General features: G+C 39.3%; 1 protein-coding gene across 2 annotated transcripts; it reads right to left on the bottom strand.

Annotated features, from left to right (window-relative positions):
• Positions 1-12599: 12599 nt before the first annotated feature.
• On the bottom strand, positions 12600-18574 carry SPP1 (secreted phosphoprotein 1). Of its 2 annotated transcripts, XM_080924688.1 has the most exons (7): positions 18486-18574; positions 17294-17361; positions 17159-17197; positions 15913-15993; positions 15369-15410; positions 14115-14393; positions 12600-13433 (listed from the first exon to the last, which is right to left on the bottom strand). In XM_080924688.1, exons 2-7 carry the CDS (start codon positions 17345-17347, stop codon positions 13029-13031), a joined length of 900 nt encoding a protein of 299 aa, XP_080780814.1. In that variant the 5' UTR covers positions 17348-17361; positions 18486-18574; the 3' UTR covers positions 12600-13028. The 2 variants fall into 2 exon arrangements, with proteins under 2 accessions (XP_080780814.1, XP_080780815.1); XM_080924689.1 differs by lacking the exon at positions 15369-15410.
• Between the last annotated feature and the right edge of the window lie 2931 nt (positions 18575-21505).

Consider the following 21505-nt stretch of genomic DNA (forward strand, 5'->3'; position numbering starts at 1 on the left):
ATAATATTGTAATATAGTATTTATTTATTATTTACAGTGGCTATTCTTAAGGTCTTATGTTCTCATGTGAATTTTAGAATAAGTTTCACCGTATGTCCAAAATATTTGCTAAGTTTTGGGTGAGAATTGTGTTAATCTTCTGATTAATTTAGGAGAAGCTGGCCAGAGCATTATACTGACTCTTTCTATCTCTCTAGTTTTCTTTACTGGATCTTACATTTACCAATCAGGTTCTGCAGGTGCTTCGCTGGAGTGATGATACCCAAACAGTGAGTTTTCTTTGGAACACTCGTAATAGCAAATGGCAGCCTGCTTTTTTATTGTGTTTGCAACTGTCCACTGTCAGAATACAGGAGTTCGGCAGATGTTCCTGTTGGCTTTGAACCTGTGATGTTCTATGCTGGTTCTAGATGTGTTTGGGTAGATGCTGCTGCTGGCTGGTTTATGTCAACATCTGAGAGGAAGGAACCTCATTTGAGAGAATGCTTCAAGGCATTAATTAATTAATTAGTGATTAATGTGGAAAGGCACAGTCTATTGTGGATGGAGCTACCCTGGGCTGGTTTTCCTGGGGTCTATAAGAAAGGAGCCTGAGCAAGCCAATTATCAACACTCCTCTATGGTCTCCACATCAGCTCCTGTCTCTAGGATCCAGCACGCTTTGAGTAGCTGCCTTGGCTTCCCTTAATAGTCAGTGATATCCCATTATGTGAGCCAAATAAACCCTTTCCTCCACAAGTCATTTTTGGTTCTTGTGTTTTTTCACAGCAATCAGCATTCTAAGATAGAAATTGTGACTTGGCTTTCACTTTGCTTTTACATAGGGTTATATGGGCTTAGATCTTTCAAAACCTACTTTTAATAAGGGTTCTTAAATGCTTTAACCTCCCTTCTAGCCCACCACACTCCAGAGGTTAAAGAAAGGAAAGGTTAGTAGAGCAAAGAAGAATGTACACCTGCTTAGAAACAGTTCTTTGGAGTAAATCCAATCTATGTTGTCAGACTATCAGCAGTTCAGTTCACATGAATCAGCAGCAACAGCTTGATCCACTTACAAACACCAATCACAAATCAGCAGTGGCAGGATGATCCAGAAGAAACCGAAAGGCTCTGCCAATTGGCCTGAGTCCTCAAAAGCAGCAAGGAGCTGCTGGAATATCACCAGAAGTTCTTTGGTGACATTTCTCTCTATGAAGTCATGACAAATAATGATCAACAAAGAATGATAAGGTGAACTAATATCACATAACATCAACCAGGGCCTATTGGGTTATATTTATATCCTTTCCAAGCATCATGTATTCTCTCAAGCATCCTCTTTTTTTTCCAGGGTGCTCTGGAAAAATACTGTGTATCTGTTCTTAGGGAAACATCCTCCTATGTGTCTGCTTCAGCAGAAACATCCTCTCATAAGACAGTTTCCAGAAAAAAAAAATCACATGGTATAACTGAGTCTCCAAAGAAACCAGAAATTTCCACTTCAGGGTTACAGTTAAGAGATTTCCTCAAGTCTGAGAAAAGACATGAAGTTTGTACTTTAGAAAGATTATTGAGATTGTGATAGATTGTGGAAACTTTTAAAGTTGGGCTGAATGCATTTTGCATTATGATATAGCTACAAGCCTATAGGGACCAGGGAGTAGAATGCTGTAATTTGAATAAGCATGGCCTCCATACACCCAGGTTTGAATGGTTGGTCTCTAATTAGTGGAACTATTTGGGAAGGATTAGGAGGTATGGCCTTGTTGAAGAAGATACATTACTGGTGGTTGGTTTTGACATTTCGAAGGTCAGGCCAGGCACAGTCTGCTTCTCTCTGCCTGCTGCCTGTGGATCAGGATGTAAGTTCTCAGCCCCAAGCCTGCCTGCTCGCCACCATGTTTCCTGCCACAATGATCATGGACTAACCATCTGAAACTGTAAATAAACCCTGGATTAAATGCTTTCTTTTATAAAATTTACCTTGGTTGTGGTTTCTTCACAGTATATAGCAGTAACTAAAACTGTTACAATTTTCTTTTCTTTCCCTTCCTCTCTACCCAGGCCCCACCTTGATAAGGTCTCACTACTCTATTCAATCTTGTCCTGAACTTGCAATCCTCCTTTCTTAACCTTCAGAGTGCTGGAATTAAGGGTTTCTGTAAAAATGTTCAACATTCCCTAGCTGTTTTCTACATGGACAATCTCATCATCTGAAAATAGAAATGTTTCTAGTTCATGGTTTCTCAACTATGTGCTTTTCTTATCTTTTACTACAGAAATATGAAAGTTGAAGAATGTTCTACTCAATGATAACTTGGTCAAGAAAGAAATAAAGAAAGAAATTGAGGATGTTTAATAATTTAACAACAACAACAATAACAACAAAGGCACAACATACCCAAACTTATGGGATGCAATGAAAGCAGCACTAAGAGGAAAACTCATAGTTCCGAGTGCCTCCAAAAAGAAATGGGAGAAAGCACACACTAGCAGCTTGACAGCACACCTGAAAGCTCTAGAAAAAAAAAAAAGAAACAGATATACCCAAGAAGAATAGATGGCAGGGAATAATCAAACTCAAAGCTGAAGATAAACCAAGTAGAAACAAGAAGAACTATACAAAGAATCAACAAAAACAGGAGCTTCTTCTTTGAGAAAACCAACAAGATTGATAAATCCTTAACCAGACTAACTACAGAGCACACAGAGAGTATCCAGATTAACAAAATCAGAAATGAAAGGGGAGACATAACAACAGAAACCAAGGAAATTCAAGAAATCATCAGATCCTACTACAAAAGCCTATACTCAACAAAACTGGAAAATCTAGAGTAAATGGACAAATTTCTTGAGAGATACCAGGTACCAAACTTAAATCAGGACAAGATAAACAATATAAACAGTCTCATAACCCCTAAAGAAATAGAAGCAGTCATCAAAAGCCTCCCAACAGCCCCCCCCCAAAGCCAAGGACCATAAAGGTTCAGTGCAGAATTCTATTAGACCTTCATAGAAGACTTAATACAAGTACTCTCCAAGATATTCCACAAAATAGAAACAAATGGAATACTACCCAACTCATTCTTCGAAGTCACATTATGCTCATACCTAAACCACACAATGACTCTACAAAGAATGAGAACTTCAGACCAATTACCCTCATGAACATTGATGCAAAAAAATTCTTTAAATTTCTCAATAAAATTCTTGCTAACCAACTCCAACAACACATCAAAGAAATCATTCACAATGATTAAATAAGCTTCATTCCAGGGATGCAGGGGTGGTTTAATAAACAGAAATCCATTATTGTAACCCACTATATAAACAAACTCAAAAAAAAAAAAAAAAAAAACTATACGACCATCTCATTAGATTCTGAGAAAGCACTTGACAAAATTCAACACCTCTTCATGTTAAAAATCTTGGAAAGATCAGGAATTCAAGGCCCACACCTAAACATAGTAAAAGTAATATACACCAAACCAGTAGCCATCATCAAACTAAATGGTGAGAATATTGAAGCAATCCCACTCAAATCAGGAACTAGACAAGTATGCCTACTCTTCCCAATACCTATTCAATACAGTACTGGAAGTCCTAGCCAGAGCAATTAGAAAACAAAAGGAAGTCAAAGGGATATAAATTTGAAAGGAATAAGTCAAAATATCAATATTTGCAGATTATATGATAATATACTTAAGTGACCCCAAAAATTCCACCAGAGAACTTCTAAGCCTGATAAACAACTTTAGCAATGTGGCTGGATATAAAATTAATTCAAACAAATCAGTAGCCTTCCTCTACTCAAAGGATAAACAGGCTAAGAAAGAAATCAGGGAGATGGCACCCTTCATAATTGTCACAAACAATATGAAATACCTTGGTGTGACCCTAACCAAGCAAGTGAAAGATCTGTATGACAAGAACTTCAAGTCTCTGAAGAAAGAAATAGAACATTTCAGAAGGTGGAAAGCCCTCTCATGCTCATGAATAGGAAGGATCAACATAGTAAAAATGGCCATCTTGCTGAAAGTAAACCACAGATTCAATGCAATCCTCATCAAAAATTCAACACAATTCTTCATAGAGTTAGAAAATGCAATTTGCAGATTCATTTGGAATAACAAAAGCCCCATGATAATGAAAACTATTCTCGACCATAAAAGAACTTCCTGGGGGAAATCACCATTCCTAACTTCAAGTTGTATTACAGATCAATCATTATAAGAACTTCATGGTATTGGTACATAGACAGACAGGTAGATCAATGGAACTGAATTAAAGACCCATAAATGAACCCACACACCTATGGTCTCTTGATCTTTGACAAAGAAGCTGAAAACATTCAGTGGAAAAAAGACAGCCTCTTCAATAAATGGTGTTGGTTCAACTGGCAGTCAGCATGCAGTAAAATGCAAATTGATCTATTCTTATCATCTTCTACAAAGATTAAGTGCAAGTGAATCAAAGACCTCCACATAAAACCAGGTATAGTGAAACTATTAGAAGAGAAAGTAGGGAAGAGTTTAGAACACATAGGCATGGGAAATTTTCCTGAACAGAACACCAATGGCTTATACTCTAAAGAGCAAGAATCAACAAATGGGACCTCATGAAATTGCAAAGTTTCCGTAAGGCTAAGGACACTGTTAAGAATACAAAAATGCAGCCAACAGATTGGGAAAGGATCTACATCTGATATAGGGATAATATCTAATATGTACAGAGAAATAAAAAAGTTAGACCCCAGAGAATCAAATAATCTTATTAAAAAATAGGGTACAGAGCTAAACAAAAAATTCTCAACTGAAGAATACTAAATGGCTTAGAAGTATCTAAAGAAATGCTCAGCTTCCATAGTCATCAGCCAAATGCAAATCAAACCAATCCTGAGATTCTACCTTGCACAAGTCAGAAAGGCTAAGATAAAAAGCTCAAGTGACAGCAGATGCTGGCAAGGATGTGGAGAAAGAAGAACACTCCTCCATAGTTGGTGGGATTGCAAGCTGATACAACCACTCTGGAAATCATTCTGGCAGTTCCTCAGAAAATTGGACATAGTACTACCTGAAGACCCAGTTATTCTACTTCTGGGCATATACCCAAAAGATGCTCCAACATATAACAAGGGCACATGCTCCACCATGTTCATAGCAGCCTTATTTATAATAACCAGAAGCTGGAAAGAACCCAGATGTCCTACAATAGAGAATGGATGCAGAAATTGTTGTATATTTATACAATGAAGTACTACTTAGCTATTAGAAACAATGACTATATGAAATTCCTAGGAAAATGGATAAATTAGAAGCTATTATTCTGAGTGAAGTAACCCAGTATCAAAAGAACACAGATAGTATGCACTCACTGATAAGCAGAAAATAGCTCCCCAAAGCTCTGAATATCCAATAAACAATTCTTATGAAGTTCAAAAAGAAGAAAGGTCAGATTGGGAATACCTTAGTCCTTTTTACAGGAGAGAACAGAACACTCACAGGAGGAAAAACAAGGACAAATAGAGAATCAGGGATTGAAGAAAAGGTCATTCTGAGACTGCTTCTCCTGGAGATCCACATTATATGGAGCCACCACATCCAAGCACTATTGCTGATGCCAAGAAGTGTTTACTTGCAGGAATCAGATTCTCAGAGGCTCTGACAGAGTCATATAGATACAGTTGAGGATGCTTGCAGCTACCCATCGGACTGAACAGGGGGACCGCAATGAAAGAGCTAGAGAAAGAACTGAAGGAGCTGAAAGGATTTGCAACCTCATAGGAAGAACATTATCAACAAACCAAACCCACCAGAATGTCCAGGGACTAAAACACCAACCATTGAGCACACATGGAAAGATCCATGGTTCCAGCTGCATATGCAGCAGAGGATAGCATTGTCTGGCATCAATGGGAGAAGAGGCCAAGGCACTGAGGTGGAAGGGGTTATTGGGAGAGGGAGCACCTTCATAGAAGTGAGGGGAGGGGGATGGGGTGGGAGGTGGGGAAAAGGGGATAACATTTGAAATGTAAATTCAGAGAATATACAATTAAAAAATTTTAAAAAGAAGCAGGAGGGCTGGTGTGATTTTTTTCCCCTTATAGCAACAATGTGTCTTCTCAATTTTTGTCTGCACTTGTCTTGCTAGAGCATTTTTAAATAATATTCTCGGCATAATTGGGGTTGTATACAAGACAAGCTAATTGTCCAGAAGAAAGAACACTGTTTATTAGGTCCCCTTGATTGCCTGTTTCTGTTTTTGTCATCAGCCACACTCTTTTCCTTTTCCCTGCAGTGGGTTTGCTTTTAGCTTCTTGGAGTAGGGACTCAGATCCCTGCTTGACCCTTCATGGAGGCATACAGTGTGCTTCTGCATCCGGCTGCACTCCGTGTGACTTCATCTTTGCACCTCCGCATCCGGCTGCACTCTGTGATATCACCAGTCTATCTCCACCTCTGAGTCTGAAAGTGATACAGGATGAAAGGGAAGTGTCTAAGCTTGGATTTGGAATAAGATATCAGTTCTTGTTTATTCTCACCTTTCAGAATGCATGTGAATCATTTCCATGCAAAACTTGGGGAGATTTACTTAATAATATCTAAATAACAATTTCAAAGCAGACCTCAACGTAGGTGGTTTTGGTGCTGCAACTCCATTAGAATCTTACCCTTAGGTTTGTGCCTTTAGTTATGCCCCACATTCTTCAAGTGGCATCTATCTTATTCTTTCAGTGTGACAGGTGAGTAGATCTGGCCATCTCAGCTTCTAAGATCAATTTACCTGTAAAGCTCCTATCTCTACATGAAGGTATTCGTGTGTGGAGGGCATAAGGTCCTATCTCTACATGAATGTCTGTGTTTGTGTGGATGGTGGATCCAAGAGTGAACCTAGAACCTTGCATGTCTGGGTAAGAGAAAAGCTACACACACAGTATTTCATCACAGTAGGAGAGATGTGTTCGTGAAGCTAATTTGAATGTTAGATGAATATGAGGACCGTCCTAATTTTCAGTTAGGAGCAACCTTTTCCTCTCAGAGCTGTTGTGCGATGTTAGGACAAGCTGCCTCTCGTGGAGTGAGCCTAACCCTCAGCGGTGGCCATCCCCACAGTTGTTTTTTCTGTTGTCATTTAAGTAATGTTTTTTTTTCCCAAAATACTTTTAAAATTTATTTTATGTGAGTACACTGTAGCTGTCTTCAGACACATCAGAAGAGGACATTAGGTCCTATTACAGATGGTTGTGAGCCACCATGTGGCTGGGAATTGAACTCTGGACCTCTGGAAGAGAGGTCAGTGCTCTTAACCACTGAGCCATCTCTTCAGTCCTAAAACGTTTTTTTTTTTTTTTTTTTTTTAATTGTATCATTCCTTCTTCACATTTTTGTGAGTCGAGTCTTCACCTGTTGGAAAGAATTTATCTTCTTTTATTCTCTGTATCTTTTAGTATTGTGTCAAGAGGGTAGACAGACAAAAAGAAAGAAAAAAACAAAAAACAAACAAACAAAAAAATCAGAACTCCCAAAACAACAAAAACTAAACCAAAACAACAACAAAGAACCCAAAGCAAAACAAACAAACAAACAAAAAAACCCAAACCAAAACAAAACAAAAAAGCCCACAAGAACTGTCCGAAGATGAATATATTTGAAAGAAGCCCTCCCTCTCTGGGCTTCACACAACAAAACATGTCCAAGAAAAGCCCATAGTTTTCAAAGGTACAAGAAACAAGAACAGAGTAAATGGTCTATAAAGGGACCATGAAGTTTGTATCCCAGTACTTTTAGAGAGCATATATTTCTTGGTTCACTAGCCCACTCCCATTCTTGGGACTGTTTTCCCTTTCTTAATAAAATGCATATTTTTATCTTTAAGCATGTGTCTCTGGTCTATTTCTTTGCCATGGGACACAGGAGCTGATGCTTTCAGTAGGTGCCTGTGAGACTCAAATCCAGACTTGTGACAGTTTCATTGTATTCAAAGATTTTAAAAATGTAGCTTGCACCCGTAGCTGCCACTGTTCTTTCTTTGTTTTGCTTGTTGGCCCAACAGAGACCCTTCAAGTCTGCTCTATGTTTCCTAGAAAAGATACAACTTTCATTTTATCCTAGGGTGCATGTCTCCATCTTATCAGAAATGGATACTTCAGGCCAAGGACAAGAATTAACCTTTTCCCAGTTGTCAGCTTAGCATCCCCTTTCCAAATTCATCACCTTTGGTCAGTGATCCTGGAGTTGGATCCTAGAACAGGCTTGCCCTGCCAGCTGGCGCAGTGACACTTTGTCAGTAGAGGGCACTGGAGGGACACTGCAGAACTAGCAAGCTCTGGCTGTCCCTGGTGTCCTTCCTTGCTCTTGCTCTTAAAGAAGGCTGGTAGCCTCTTACAAAGAGCATGCAGCAGCACCCACTGGAGCACCCGCCCCCTCCCCCAGCCTCAGTGTGCTGGAGCCCTTCTGTCAGAAAACTGTCAGGCAGCTTCAGTCCACCAGCTGCTGACCAACCCTGGCCAGGGATAACCCAGCAAACTTGTCTGCTAATCCGCTGGGCTGCAGCTATGGACTTTCTAACAGACTTTCAGGGGGGTGGTTCTTTTTTGCAGATTGTTCCTCCCATGGGTATTCCTATCCCTATGGTTATTATTAAAACCGACTCTGTCTTCTATTAACACACCTTCTTTCTGGTAATTAATTTTTGGTATTACAATATCCCTGTTCAAATTGGTTGTGTGATTTCTGCCCCCCCCCCCCCGCATAAACCACATATAATGGAGAAACAAAATGGTCTTTAAATTGTACCAGAATTCAAAGACCTGATTGTGGGGTTAGGTCGATGATGCCCTTGGATTTCAGCATGTGCTGACAGGAAACAGGCTGCTTGCACTCTATGTCACAGCACGTGAGGATGACACAATTAGCTTGTGATTATTAGGGGATTGGCTGTGACGGAGTGCAGGGGAAGTGAGTACACCAGGAAGCCATGACTTGCTTCAGTTGACCACTGATGTCTGCAGGGAAGGTGATAAGAGGTTGTACTTCATACCCTAAGTGGCATTACACACCATCTCTATCGTACAGTAATCTCCACATGAGTCTGGGCTTATGTCTGACCTTAATAGTTTGTTTCAAGGATGTTTGCGTACCTGTACTGCAATGGTTTTAGTGTGAGTGTGTGTGTGTGTGTGTGTGTGTGTGTGTGTGTGTGTGTGTGTGTGTGTGTTTGAAGAGAACATAAGAAGAGTAAATTCCTCCTTCTGTTACTTTTTTTTATAATTTTTCATTATATTTTTATGTGTTATTTTCCATACCAACCTAAAAATTCGTCTTCATAGTCCTAGGGGAAATGTTTAGTTTTATTTATTTATAGGATTTATTATTTTTATGTGTGTAAATATATTTGCTTACATGTGTTTATGTGTTTGATCAGTGCTTTCAGAAGCTAAGATAGGCTGAGTCACGGACAGTTGTGAGCCACCTAGGTGGTCTCAGTGCTGGGAATCAAACCCAGGTCCCTAGTTTTATTTTTTTATATTACACAGAGGAAATCAACATGTTTATTGGGTTTATAAATTCCATAAAAAGAAATATTGCTGTCTGTTCGTTCAATCCTTTTCTTGTTTCATGAAGTTTTAATTTTGAAATTAAAATATAATTTGATCATTTCCCCACCCTTTTCTCCAAACCTGCCCCCATTCTTTCTCTCTCTCTCTCTCTCTCTCTCTCTCTCTCTCTCTCTCTCTCTCCCTCCCTCCCTCCCTCCCTCCCTCCCTCCCTCCCTCCCCCTTCTCTCAAACTCATGGTTTATATTCCTTGCATTGTTGTTACATTTGAGTGTTATCTCTCTCTGTGCATTCCTAACTATATAAATACAGCTTGCTCAGCTGCCACAATGTTACCTTGTCTGTGTATGGTTTTCAGGCTGACTACTTAATATTGGATCACTGACTTAGGGGTTCTTCCCTGGGGAAGGTGATTTCTCCAGCTTTCTGTATTCAGTAGTTACATGTAGTTCTTTAATTAGAGTTTAGGGACCATGAGATGTCCCCCTTCCCTGTTATCGTATCTGTGTTGTTGTCAGTGTTCAGGTCTTGTTTAGGCAGCCATGCTGATGAGACTTCATGGGTGTAGCTTCCCTGACCTTTCTAGGAGATGCCTTCTTACAGCAGATTTTTCTGATGTTCTTGTTATTGAAATCTTTCTATCCTCTCCTCCTCCAGGATCTCTGAGCCTTATGTGCAGAAATTTTGTTGTAGATGTATCAGCTGGGGCTGGGTATCACATAGGCACTTATTTTTTGCATTTTATAAGTTGTGGTTTTCTATATAGTTGTACTGGCTGGTTTAGTGTGTCAACTTGGTACAAGCTGGAGTTAATCACAGAAAAGGAGCCTCAGTTGAGGAAATGCCTCCATAAGATCCAGCTGTAAGGCATTTTCTCAACTAGTGATCAAGGGGGGAGGGCCCAGCCCATTGTGGGTGGTGCCATCCCTGGGCTGGTAGACCTGGGTTCTATAAGAAAGCAGGCTGAGCAAGGCTGGGGAAGCAAGCCAGTAAGCAGCATCCTTCCATGGCTTCTATATTAGCTCCTGCATCCTGACCTGCTTGAGTACCGGTCCTGACTTCCTTTGGTGATAAACAGCAATGTGGAAGTGTAAGCTGAATAAACCCTTTCCTCCCCAACTTAATTCTTGATCATGATGTTTTATGCAGGAATAGAAACCCTACCTAATAGTGGTCTTCATCTGTACCGAGAAGATGCTTCTTTGATGAGAAGTTAGATTTATAATTATCTGTGAGTTTAAAAATACACACTTAGAATGTTCTTAGGGATTATGTTGGTTTAGTAAAATAGCAGGTGTAAGTTCTCCCCCAAGACCCATGACTTCACTAGTCCTGTTTAATTGGTTAAATTTCTAGTACTGAGCTGAATTTACTTCTTTTTGAGTAGGCCTTCAGTCCAAGTAGAAAGATGTTGGCTATTGTAAACATATGTGAATAAAATATGCTTATCACTAGTGCACACTTAGTGATATTGTGCCATGATGGTTGTTATTTTAGTTCACAAGCACCATGTCTGTGTATGACTACTGTTTGCTTTTGTCCCTTGGAAGCTAGCATGGTACCTTAGGCAGGCGGCTTTCAGATCAGATCCAGCTCAACCCTCTGGGTCCTGTGTCTAAAATACACGGTGTCTTCAAAATAGGGACTTTTATCTTCAACCACTGACTGGAAGGCAACCAAGGGCCACAGAAATAGTCTATAATTTTTTTGGGGGGTATCCCTTGGACAATACTGATCAACAACTCAGAAGAAGCTTTCATGCTTAGGCTTCAGGTTTTGATAGTCTGTAGCTCTCATGAAGAACGTTGTCATCCCAGATGGAAAATTTTTATTTAAATTCTATTTGTGTGTATGTGAATGTGTGTGTGTGCATGTATGTCTGTGTGTGCATGTGTGTGTCTATGTGTGTAAATGTGCATATGTATATTTGCATGTGTGTATCTCTGTTTGTGCATGTGTATGTGTGTATCTGTGTGTGTGTTTGCTCATGCTCTACATATAATTTTATATAGGTAGATATTAATAAGACTCCTTATGACCTTTGCAGACATCCTCACTGGTATTACACCTACTTCCTTCTGGATTTATCTCAGCCTCTCCCTAATCACTGTATCCTGCCATCCACATTTCTATTACTCCCCCACACTCCATTTCTCTCTTTACTTTCCTGGCTTCTGCTATTATTCCAGGCTATGTATTCACATCTGAAGATTTGGAGCTAGGACCACAGATAGGCATATACAGCATTGGTTTTTCTTGGTCTGCATCACTCCTCCATACTTCCTTTTCTAGTCTCTTCCACCTATTTGCAAATCTCATGATTTCATTTTTTCTCTAAAGCAGAATAGTATTCTATATACTGTCTATTTGTGCCATGTTTTCAGTATTCATTTGTCAGTTGAAGGATATTGAGATTGTTTTCATGATTTCTCGATGGAATATCTAGTTTTAAAGACTAAAGTCATATGTGCTTCTACAATCTTTCTGAAATTTCACATTTGAATAAAACCAAGAAGCTCTCTCTCTCTCTCTCTCTCTCTCTCTCTCTCTCTCTCTCTCTCTCTCACACACACACACACACACACACACACACAGACACACACACACACACAGAGAGAGAGAGAGAGAGAGAGAGAGAGAGAGAGAGAGAGAGAGAGAGAGAGGGAAAGAAAGAGGGAGAGGGAGAAGGAGAATGCTTCTTACCTAAGACTGATTGGGATAGCTAGAAGACATACACAAGATTTCATAACGGCAAGAAAGCCACACATTTCTGAATGAATTAATGAATAATGACAGAAAACCTAACAACTGACTTTTGATTCCATCCAAACTTTTGCTTGCTCTTATATTAGTTAGTAACTGTCATAATTAGTTGAGAACACTTCAAAGGGAGCCTTGTGGTTCTCACTGCCATTAACTCCCAGGTAACCCTCGTCCCCCTGATTATTAAAACTCTAAATGGCTTTAACTAATTGGGCATACTCATTAAAGTGTTTATTACAGACACTACAAAACAATTGTGAGAAACCAATAAAGAATAATTGACACCACCAGACTCTTTACATTCAAGATACAAGATTTATTCACACCAACAAAAATAACCACAACAAAATATACACTAATTATAAAACCAAAAACTTATAGTGACATAGATTGTTACAGCTTCTCTTTTAATTTTGCTTGTTTCTGTAAATTTGCTTGTTTCTACATACATACTCATAAAAGATTAACAATCATTAGGATGCAGTGTCCATTTGCATGTCTTGTACAGAAAGAACAGAAGCAAAGTGCTAAAGCTTTTAGGTTACAACGGTGTTTGCATGAAGCAGCAAACTAAGCTAAGGGCCCAAAATATTATCTATTTCTTCCTCCACATACATATATCCACTAAACTGAGAAATGAGCAGTTAGTTAGTATTCCTGCTTAACTCCCACTAACATTTTTTTCTTGTTTTTACTAAAAGCAAAGCAAGGAACTGTTTTTGCCTCTCCTTTAATTGACCTCGGAAGATGAACTATCTAATTCATGAGAAATACGTAATTTCAGGTTCCTATCATCTTCCGTACTCTTAGGGTCTAGGACTAGCTTGTCCTCATGGCTGTGAAACTCTTGGCTCTGGTGTTCCAGGCTGGCCTTGGAACTTGCCTGACTATCAATCCCATCTGACTGCTCAGTGCTCTCGTGGCTGGCCTTCTGCTTATATTCCTTGGACTGCTCGTGGCTGTGTGCTTCCGTACTTGGTTCATCCAGCTGACTTGACTCATGGCTGGTCTTCCCGTTGCTGTCCTGATCAGAGGGCACGCTCAGACTCTGGGCAACAGGGATAACCTTGAGAGCCTCATCAGACTCCTCGCTCTTCATTCGGGAGGCGAGGTCCTCATCTGTGGCATCGGGATACTGAATCAAGAACAAATTGAAGCATTATGTAATCAGCCAGGGATGAGAACATCATAGTGCTTTGATTCCTAACCTTTAGGTCAAACCATACTAAATATATATTTTTATTTTATTGGAGAAAAAAAATACACTAGGATGTACTTTGTATTTAACTGGCCAGCTTCATGTCAGTCATTTTCAGTTTAATGGGGCGATCATCTCTGTGGGTGATAAAACCTGTGAGGTTCTACCTCTGGTTCACATGAAAAGACATCGAAAGTTAAAGTTAAACTGAATACTGAACACGGAGGCTAAGTCTAGGCGGAGCCTTTGAATAAGCTCATTGTGACAGTAACTTTACAGTTCCTCTCACCCACTTAGCTTCCATTACATATATGACCATTATATTTTACATATAATTGCTGTTTTCCAACATAGCTATTTGATAAGTTGCTCTTCAGTATGGCTAAGAATTTGGATGTGGAAAGATGGAATTGTGTGTGATAGGCAATATTAAAGACATTATATATATTTTAAACAGGACCATTAAAGTAGAAAAAAAAGTTCTGTATTCAAAGACCATGCAGTAGATTTCAAATAAAAGCCCAGTGCTTGTGAATAGTGAGTGAATTTGCAGACTCTAGTTTCCTAGAAGTGAGCTCAAGTTATAGCCATTCCGAAACATGTCTGTTCCTCACCTACCTGTTCATCAGAAACATGGAAACTTCTGGACTTTGACCTCAGTCCATAAGCCAAGCTATCACCTCGTCCATCAGGGACATCGACTGTAGGGACAATTGGAGTGAAAGTGTCTGTTCGCGTGCTGGCAGTGAAAGACTCATCAGACTCATCGGAATGGTGAGATTCATCAGATTCATCCGAGTCCACAGAATCCTCGCTGTCTGCATGGTCTCCATCATCGTCATCGTCATCATCGTCATCCATGTGGTCATGGCTTTCATTGGAGTTGCTTGGAAGAGTCTAAATCACAAGTCAAGTTGGCTTAGTAAATTAGTGCTTGGGTTTTATACTGTGCTAGCTTTGTTGAAATATTATCATTTAATCTCAAGGTCTTTGCATTTACAATACATTTCATGGTTTTAAGCTAACAAAATGGGCCTCTTTTTAACACACAAGCAAAATACCATTCTGAGGCACCTTTTTTGTCTTTTCAATAAAATATCATTTTCTTAGATATTTTTACGTCAAACATAATTAAAATATTCATATTAATAAGACATATTTCCATTTAATAGTGTGCATTATTAATTTACTAAATCCAAATAATTGCTAGATTGATTTTTTCATTCGAAACATAATTCCTCAAGATATCAGATAATCTGTATTTTAATAGAGAGATCAAAATCTATAATTGTCTCCTTATTATCAAGGATATTAAGGAATGGCTTTGTTATACAGGAATACGAGCTGCAGCCCAAATCCTTACAGTGAACTGGGGATTAAAATCGGTTAAACTACAAATCTGCAAATGTTAGGGTTCTTTTGATCTAGTTTTCTGTCTCAGAGATTATCTCTATTTAAATTGGTTCTTAAAGGAAAATTTATCTATTTGTTCAACAAACAGGGAAAGAACACTTACTAAATAATCTTTTATATTATGAACAGAAACATTTTAAAGTAAAAGATCTTGGCTTGGTTAAGCACTGGTAATATAGTCATCAAATTTTAGTTAAAGTATCTTTAAGCTTCTTTTCCTATTTTCTATTCTACAAGAGGTTTAAAGTTTCAAATAGTAGACATGTCATTTTCTGTAACACTAAATTTCTCTGAAGAACCTGTGTATTTTGGTGATAAGTGAACACAGCGCCCTTGTAAGCAAGTTTGAGAATGGAGATTTACTGGAGAACTTGCTAATGGACTGACAAGCTGAAGAAAACGATTCAGTGGCTTCCTCAGTGTCTCTAACAGTGGGTCTCAGTGACAGCGAGAACTTACTTCTTGCTTCAAGTCATCCGTTTCTTCAGAGGACACAGCATTCTGAAGAAGGAAGGTCACACATCAGCACTCAACCTGCATGCTTGCCACGTACTGTACATGACCAGCTGCTTAATTCTAAAGTTACCCTTTTCAACCTATAGCAGGTGTCATTTTTTTCAGTCTGCCTGATAATACAATGGATACAAAGGCAACAATGGATACATTGTATCCTTTGGTCCTCTAGACACTTTCTTAGGTCAGGTGAAGCAAGAAGCCAGGCTGCCTAGTCTGCATGCCTTGATTGGGCATCAGTAGTTTAGGGTTTTGTTGTTTTATTGTTTGTTTATTTTATTTTGTGTGTTTTACTTGCATGTGTAGCAGTTCATCACGGCCTGCCATGCCCCCAGGAGATCAGAAGACTACAACAGACCCCTGGAACTGGAGTTAAGGAAGGATGTGAGCTGCTATCTAGGTGCTGGAACTGAACCCAGGTCCTCTGCAAGAACAGCTGTGGCATCCATCGAGCCCAGTTGTTCTGTTTTGAGAAATTTAAAAACCATACCTGTGGGGCTAGGAGATTCTGCTTCTGAGACGGGTCAGGTTTCAGCCAAGTGGCTACAGCATCTGAGTGTTTGCTGTAATGCTATTTCAAAAACAAAACAAAACAAAACAAAAAAACAAACAAAAACCAAAAAAACAGCATGTATTTGTTATTATTAAAAAAAGAAACACTGGGCTCTATAAGCCACAATCTTAACATAAACAAGGGCTCATCTTCAGAAGTGTATTCTTAAAGACTTTTTCATATTCTCTTCTGCTTCTACATCTCTGAGATTCTATAAAACTGACTTTTGAGCACTCCAACTACATCCTCAATGCCATTTGATGACCTATGCTGTCATGTCTTTTAAAAATGCATCCCTGTATTTTAAAACATTTCTTTTGTCACATTTTTAAAGTGCCAGTTATGGTCTTTCACCTGTATGGATATGTTAATTTTCCCATTCTGTTATTGTAATTCAACACCTTTATTCTCAAGACTTGGAAAACAAGCAGCCCTTCCCCCCATCTTACACATCCTGTGTACAAGAGCTTCCTCGACTGTCTTCAATAAACAATAAAGATGCAGAGTTCTACACTGGCCTTTATTCTGTTTATCTGGAAGTGAATTCTGTGTGTCCTTTGGTCCAAACACAAGGTTTTATGTTTGACTAGCATGCCTTTACCTGTTGGGGAGGTCCAGGTATGCCAATACCCCTGGTCTAATGTTGAAACATGCAAGGTACTACTGGTTTAGTTTTTATTCTCATTTTGGAAAAAGTGGTCTAAAGTCAGCTAATATGTACAACAGATTCAAACAAGGCAAATGGACTTTCTTTTCATGATGGACTTCTTCATGAATTTCTTGGTCGGAATTGTAAATATCATAGTCATATGATCAGCTCGGGCTGACATCTGAGTGACATTCTAGACTCAGCCTGCAGGATTTTCTGCTTCTAGGGAAGCATGCTGACTCAGGAAAAAAAAACAGTCACTCAAGGTCCTGGGTAGCACTAGTCTATATAAGTAGCACTAGTCTAGAACATGGATTTTTATTATATTAACAATCTAATTATAAGAGTATCTGTTTATTAAAACAGTGACCTATTTGGTACTATCTCTGTCTATAATACATAGTAAGTAATTTGAACTACACAGATCTGATTCTATAGATAAATAATATGGCTACGAATAGAATGCTGTTTCTAGCAACATTTGCAATGCTGGCGAATATCCTTCAGTTAAATGATCAACCCAGAGGCACTTACCAACTTCTCCTCCGAGCTGCCAGAATCAGCCACATTCACCTTTAAGACAGAAAAGTGACAGAGAAATATGTGTGAGGGCTAAGGCTAAAGTTCATTCACTTTCAAGATTTCTCTCTAAGATTCAGTTCTACTCACCGGGAGAGAGGAGGCAATACCAAAGAGGCAAAAGCAAATCACTGCCAATCTCATGGTTGTAGTTGGTCCTGCAACATATGTTATGAGGCACAGCTAATGTCTTGACACGTTCAAATATACTCTTTTCACCACCACATCACCACCAAACCACCAATAAATTATCGAATCTTTCTTCATCTCAGAGACAATTTCAGTGTGTAGGCTTTTGAGTCAATATTTGTGTACCTTTTCTTTCTCTCCACCCCTCATCCTTAGCAAAGGAAAGGGCAATTTCACAGTTCTATCTATCCAGACTTTACAGAGCCTATGCTTCTACTATCTGATCTCTCTAGCTCTCCACACCTAAGTTCTGTTTCACAGCAATTTGGTAACTAAAACAACGAACTACCATCAGCGTACTTTTCCCAAGGAAGAAAAGGAAAAGAGGAAATAGAATGATAAAAGAAAATTGCTTTTTCCATGTTTTCAATTTGCATTTCAAATGTAATTTTTGACTTAGGTTATTAAGAAAGGGATACAAAGCTGAAAGAAACAAAAACATATTTGAAATTGACTAAGATACTCTATTTGGAATAAAAAATACCACTGAGAGTGGCTAACAACTTTTTGTGTGTGTGTATGATAATAAGTCTCCATGTTATCACACAGGAACCTTAGAGAAAAGTGTAAGAGCCAAGTTCAGAAGCAAGACATTAAGGAAGGCTCCCTTTTGCAGTAAGACAGTACTAAACATAACAGTATCTGATTTATATAAATATAGAGGACCCTTCTTTACTGCCACCCACAGTCATCCAGCCACTTTAAAATGATGCAGACAATTCTTCCAAAGATACATAGAACTTTTCAGTTTGTGTGTGTGTGTGTGTGTGTGTGTGTGTGTGTATTGTGTGTGTGTGTGTGTGTGTGTGTGTGTGTGTACTCTGTAGTACAAATACATACCCAGAGACAGAGAGATGTTAGTAGCAGTTCTCGCTGTCCCTTAGAGGAGGACCAACTAGATTTATTTTTAACTTCTACATCCAACTGACTTTGAAAATACCTGGAAGCCTGCAATGTACCTGACCAGCTTATTAAAAGTCACCAGAACAGCGTGGGTCTATAAACAAGTACTACTGTGAAAGCACATTCCCTGGACTCGCTGTCAGAATTCAGCCAGGAGAACTGCAGCCTCACCCGGCCACTGCAGGCTTACCTTGGCTGCCTTCCTTCCTCCTGAATGCCGCAGAAGACTGCAAAGCCAGGATGCTGATGCTTAGCTCCTTCAGCCCTGCTGCTGGTGGCTCAGACCTCCCAGAATTTAAATGCTGTTCCAGACAGTCTCCACCAACCAGGAGGCGGAGTGATGTGTCATGAGGTTTTTGCCACTGCCCGGCCCACCTGCTCCTACACTTCCCCCTCTGGTTTTGTGGTTGAAAAAAAAAAAAAAAAAAGAAGAGAAGGAAACACACACAAAGCATTACTTATGAACAATGTCATTAACTACCCTTTTCGTTTATAGGCTGCATTTAGAATCCTGGAAGAGCATCAGGAAGCCATAAGGAAGGGAAGAGTAAATCACCCTCACTGAGATTTTGTTTATAGTTATTGAATTAGTGGGAAAACATCAGTGGAAATGAAAGGTATGGATTCTCCTTTCTAAGATAAAGGCCACATGGATATACTATTTGATTCTCTAAGACTTGCTGAAGACTAGAAAGCTGCTGTTTCTTCAGAATTTTCAGAACCCCTCCCCCCTCCCCGCTATTGTATTCAGTAGCTTAGGTTGGTTGGAGTACAGTAGGTCAGTTTTGTACTCCAAAAGATCACCATAAGTTTGAGGCTAGCCTAGGCTACATGCTGTGTTCCAGGTCAGTTTGGGCAACAGAGTGAGACCCTCTCTCAAAAGAAACAAAACCTCTGTAAACAAACAAACTAAGATCTCAGTTTTGACACTTGAACTATGCAGCAGCTTGGCATTTGCACAAACCACACAGTGACCCTGAATTCCTCTCGTGCCTCCACTGACCTTTAGGGACATGAACCTCATTGATCTGTTGGAGAGCTGGGAGTGATGGTTCTCATACAAAGCTAAACTATAACGGCCACATAGAACAGAAGAGGTGCTTGCTCCAGATAGAGCCTGCCTAAGCCAGAAGTTTGGGAGTGAGACAGGAATGTATGCTGGGCGGGGAAGCTGCAGAATCCACTCTGTCTTTCAGTCCTTTCGGACCCAAAGCCCTGTGTGACCTTGGGCAAGCCACTTAGCCTATCTACCGGACAATGGACTTGAGTATGTACAGTTAACAGCACATCACAAGTTGCCATGCCCCCCCCCCATGTTAAAGAATATGTATATTAACTATTACTGAAGTCTTCAGCAGAGGCAAGAAGCCGTAATTTGTAACGTCTTTGAATTGGTCTTTAAGCTGTACATATTAAAGGGTATTCTGAATATTTTTAAAGAAATTCTGGATTACCTTTTTTGAGTTTTATTTGCTAAACTATATAAGGATGGCTATTTAAACAGATTTTAACATCTGTATTAGTAAAATGTTACTGATCAGTTAAGAGGTATTCAAATGAGATAAATGAGATAAAATTCTAGGTGGAGCAGACTGCTTTAAATACTTAATGTTGTCCTGCAATTACTTCCTTTCTTCCCTTACTTGAAATGGAGAACACAGGACTTATTACCGTATATCTCCAGTGTAAGCGGCATGAGGTATTTGAGATTAACATTAAGTCAAACCTTTGTTGTATTAGCCAACAGTGCTACTTACAAAGTCCTGTTTTAAATATAAATATAGACTAAGTAATCTACAGGGTTAGACTAAATAGCACAAAACTGCTTTGAGCATTTGGGTTATCCTCTTGATATGAATGTATTCTAAATAGGTTGATACTATTATTTTGATGGTCGTTAGCACATGCTTTATTAAGATGACACCTATGACTATCAAATATAAATCACACAGGTTATAAAGGTGTAAAAACTTTATATTTCTTTTTTTTAACTTCTTTTTTTTAAAAAATGTAGTTTTGCCGTTTAAGCACAACACCCACACGAGTTTGTATTTTCAGTGTTGTGCGGGGAAATTCCACAAATCCTAAAGCAACAAGCTGTCCACAGGGTTCACTGCAGTTCACTGCAGTTTACCCTGTGCCCACAGGGATGATTCAACACGAATTATGGAGATATAGGAATAGATTGTGCTGGAGCCGCGCCACCTCGAGCTGAACCATATGACCCTTCCCTTCCGGGACTCTTTGTGACTCCCAAGTGCCACACGGTGGCAGCATTTCTAGAAAGGGAGACTGACAGCCCTCAAGGGCTTCAAAGATTTTTCTGGATGCAAAATAAAACATCCTTAGAGGCCGACTGTATACACCCCGTTTTCCAGAATGCCGAGTCAGGAAGTATTTCTCAGCAATTACCCAGTTGACAGCTAGGGCCAGGGACCCTGAGAACGGAAGCACCCCTCCAGGTCGACAGGACTGTCTGCTTCCCTCTTCCTACACTCACACCAGCTTTCAGTGTTTGCGACCTTGAGGATGAGGCACTTTGCATGCTGGGAGCAATTCTGCAAAGCAGAGAAAGACTAAGTGCCCTTCTGACTTGAGGAGGCACGAGCTGTGCCTTTGCTTTCTGAATTCAACTATGCTGCTGACATTTTTCCTGAGTGGGATTTTTCCAATTGTTTAGAATCCACACTTTTAAACAATTTAAACGCAGCTTTTGTATTTCCAAGTCTCAGGCTCAGCGAACAGCTGCCAGATAAGAGCAAGAGTTTAAAATGCCCAAATTCTTTGTAAATCTTGTTAGTGAACATAAAGACATTTAGTTGCAAAGGGTGAGTTGTGAACTTAAAATGTAAACACCATAAGAAGTTAGATAGAAACATAAAGAATATCGTTATTCTCAGGCTTATATAAAAATTTCCACATCACTGCAAAAGTTAATTGTTTAATGCCACTTAAATTGATGGGAAACTTTATTTTATTGACATTTACCTTATCTGGAAATTTCTAATGAGATTCTATATAGTACAGCTTTCTTTCTCAGCTATATATATTCATTTTGTCCCTAAATAAAGGTTCAGATGTCTTGGGATTGTCTTGACCACATAACTAATCTGTCAGAAGTTTAGTCTATTGAAATGAGGCATTATTCATCAAAGGGTGAGATATTTAGATTCTGACATGAAAATAGTATGTTTTACAAACACTATTAAA

Source organism: Micromys minutus (assembly GCF_963924665.1).
Source record: "Micromys minutus genome assembly, chromosome: 11".
NCBI lineage: Eukaryota > Metazoa > Chordata > Mammalia > Rodentia > Muridae > Micromys > Micromys minutus.

Coding starts and splice junctions, on each gene's coding strand:
- SPP1 (XM_080924688.1), bottom strand. CDS start 17,347: ATGAGATTGGCAGTGATTTGCTTTTGCCTCTTTGGTATTGCCTCCTCT. Junction 17,198..17,293: donor GTATTGCCTCCTCTCTCCCG/GTGAGTAGAACT, acceptor TCTGTCTTAAAG/GTGAATGTGGCTGATTCTGG. Junction 15,411..15,912: donor AGAATCTCCTAGCCCCACAG/GTATGGTTTTTA, acceptor TTCCTTCTTCAG/AATGCTGTGTCCTCTGAAGA.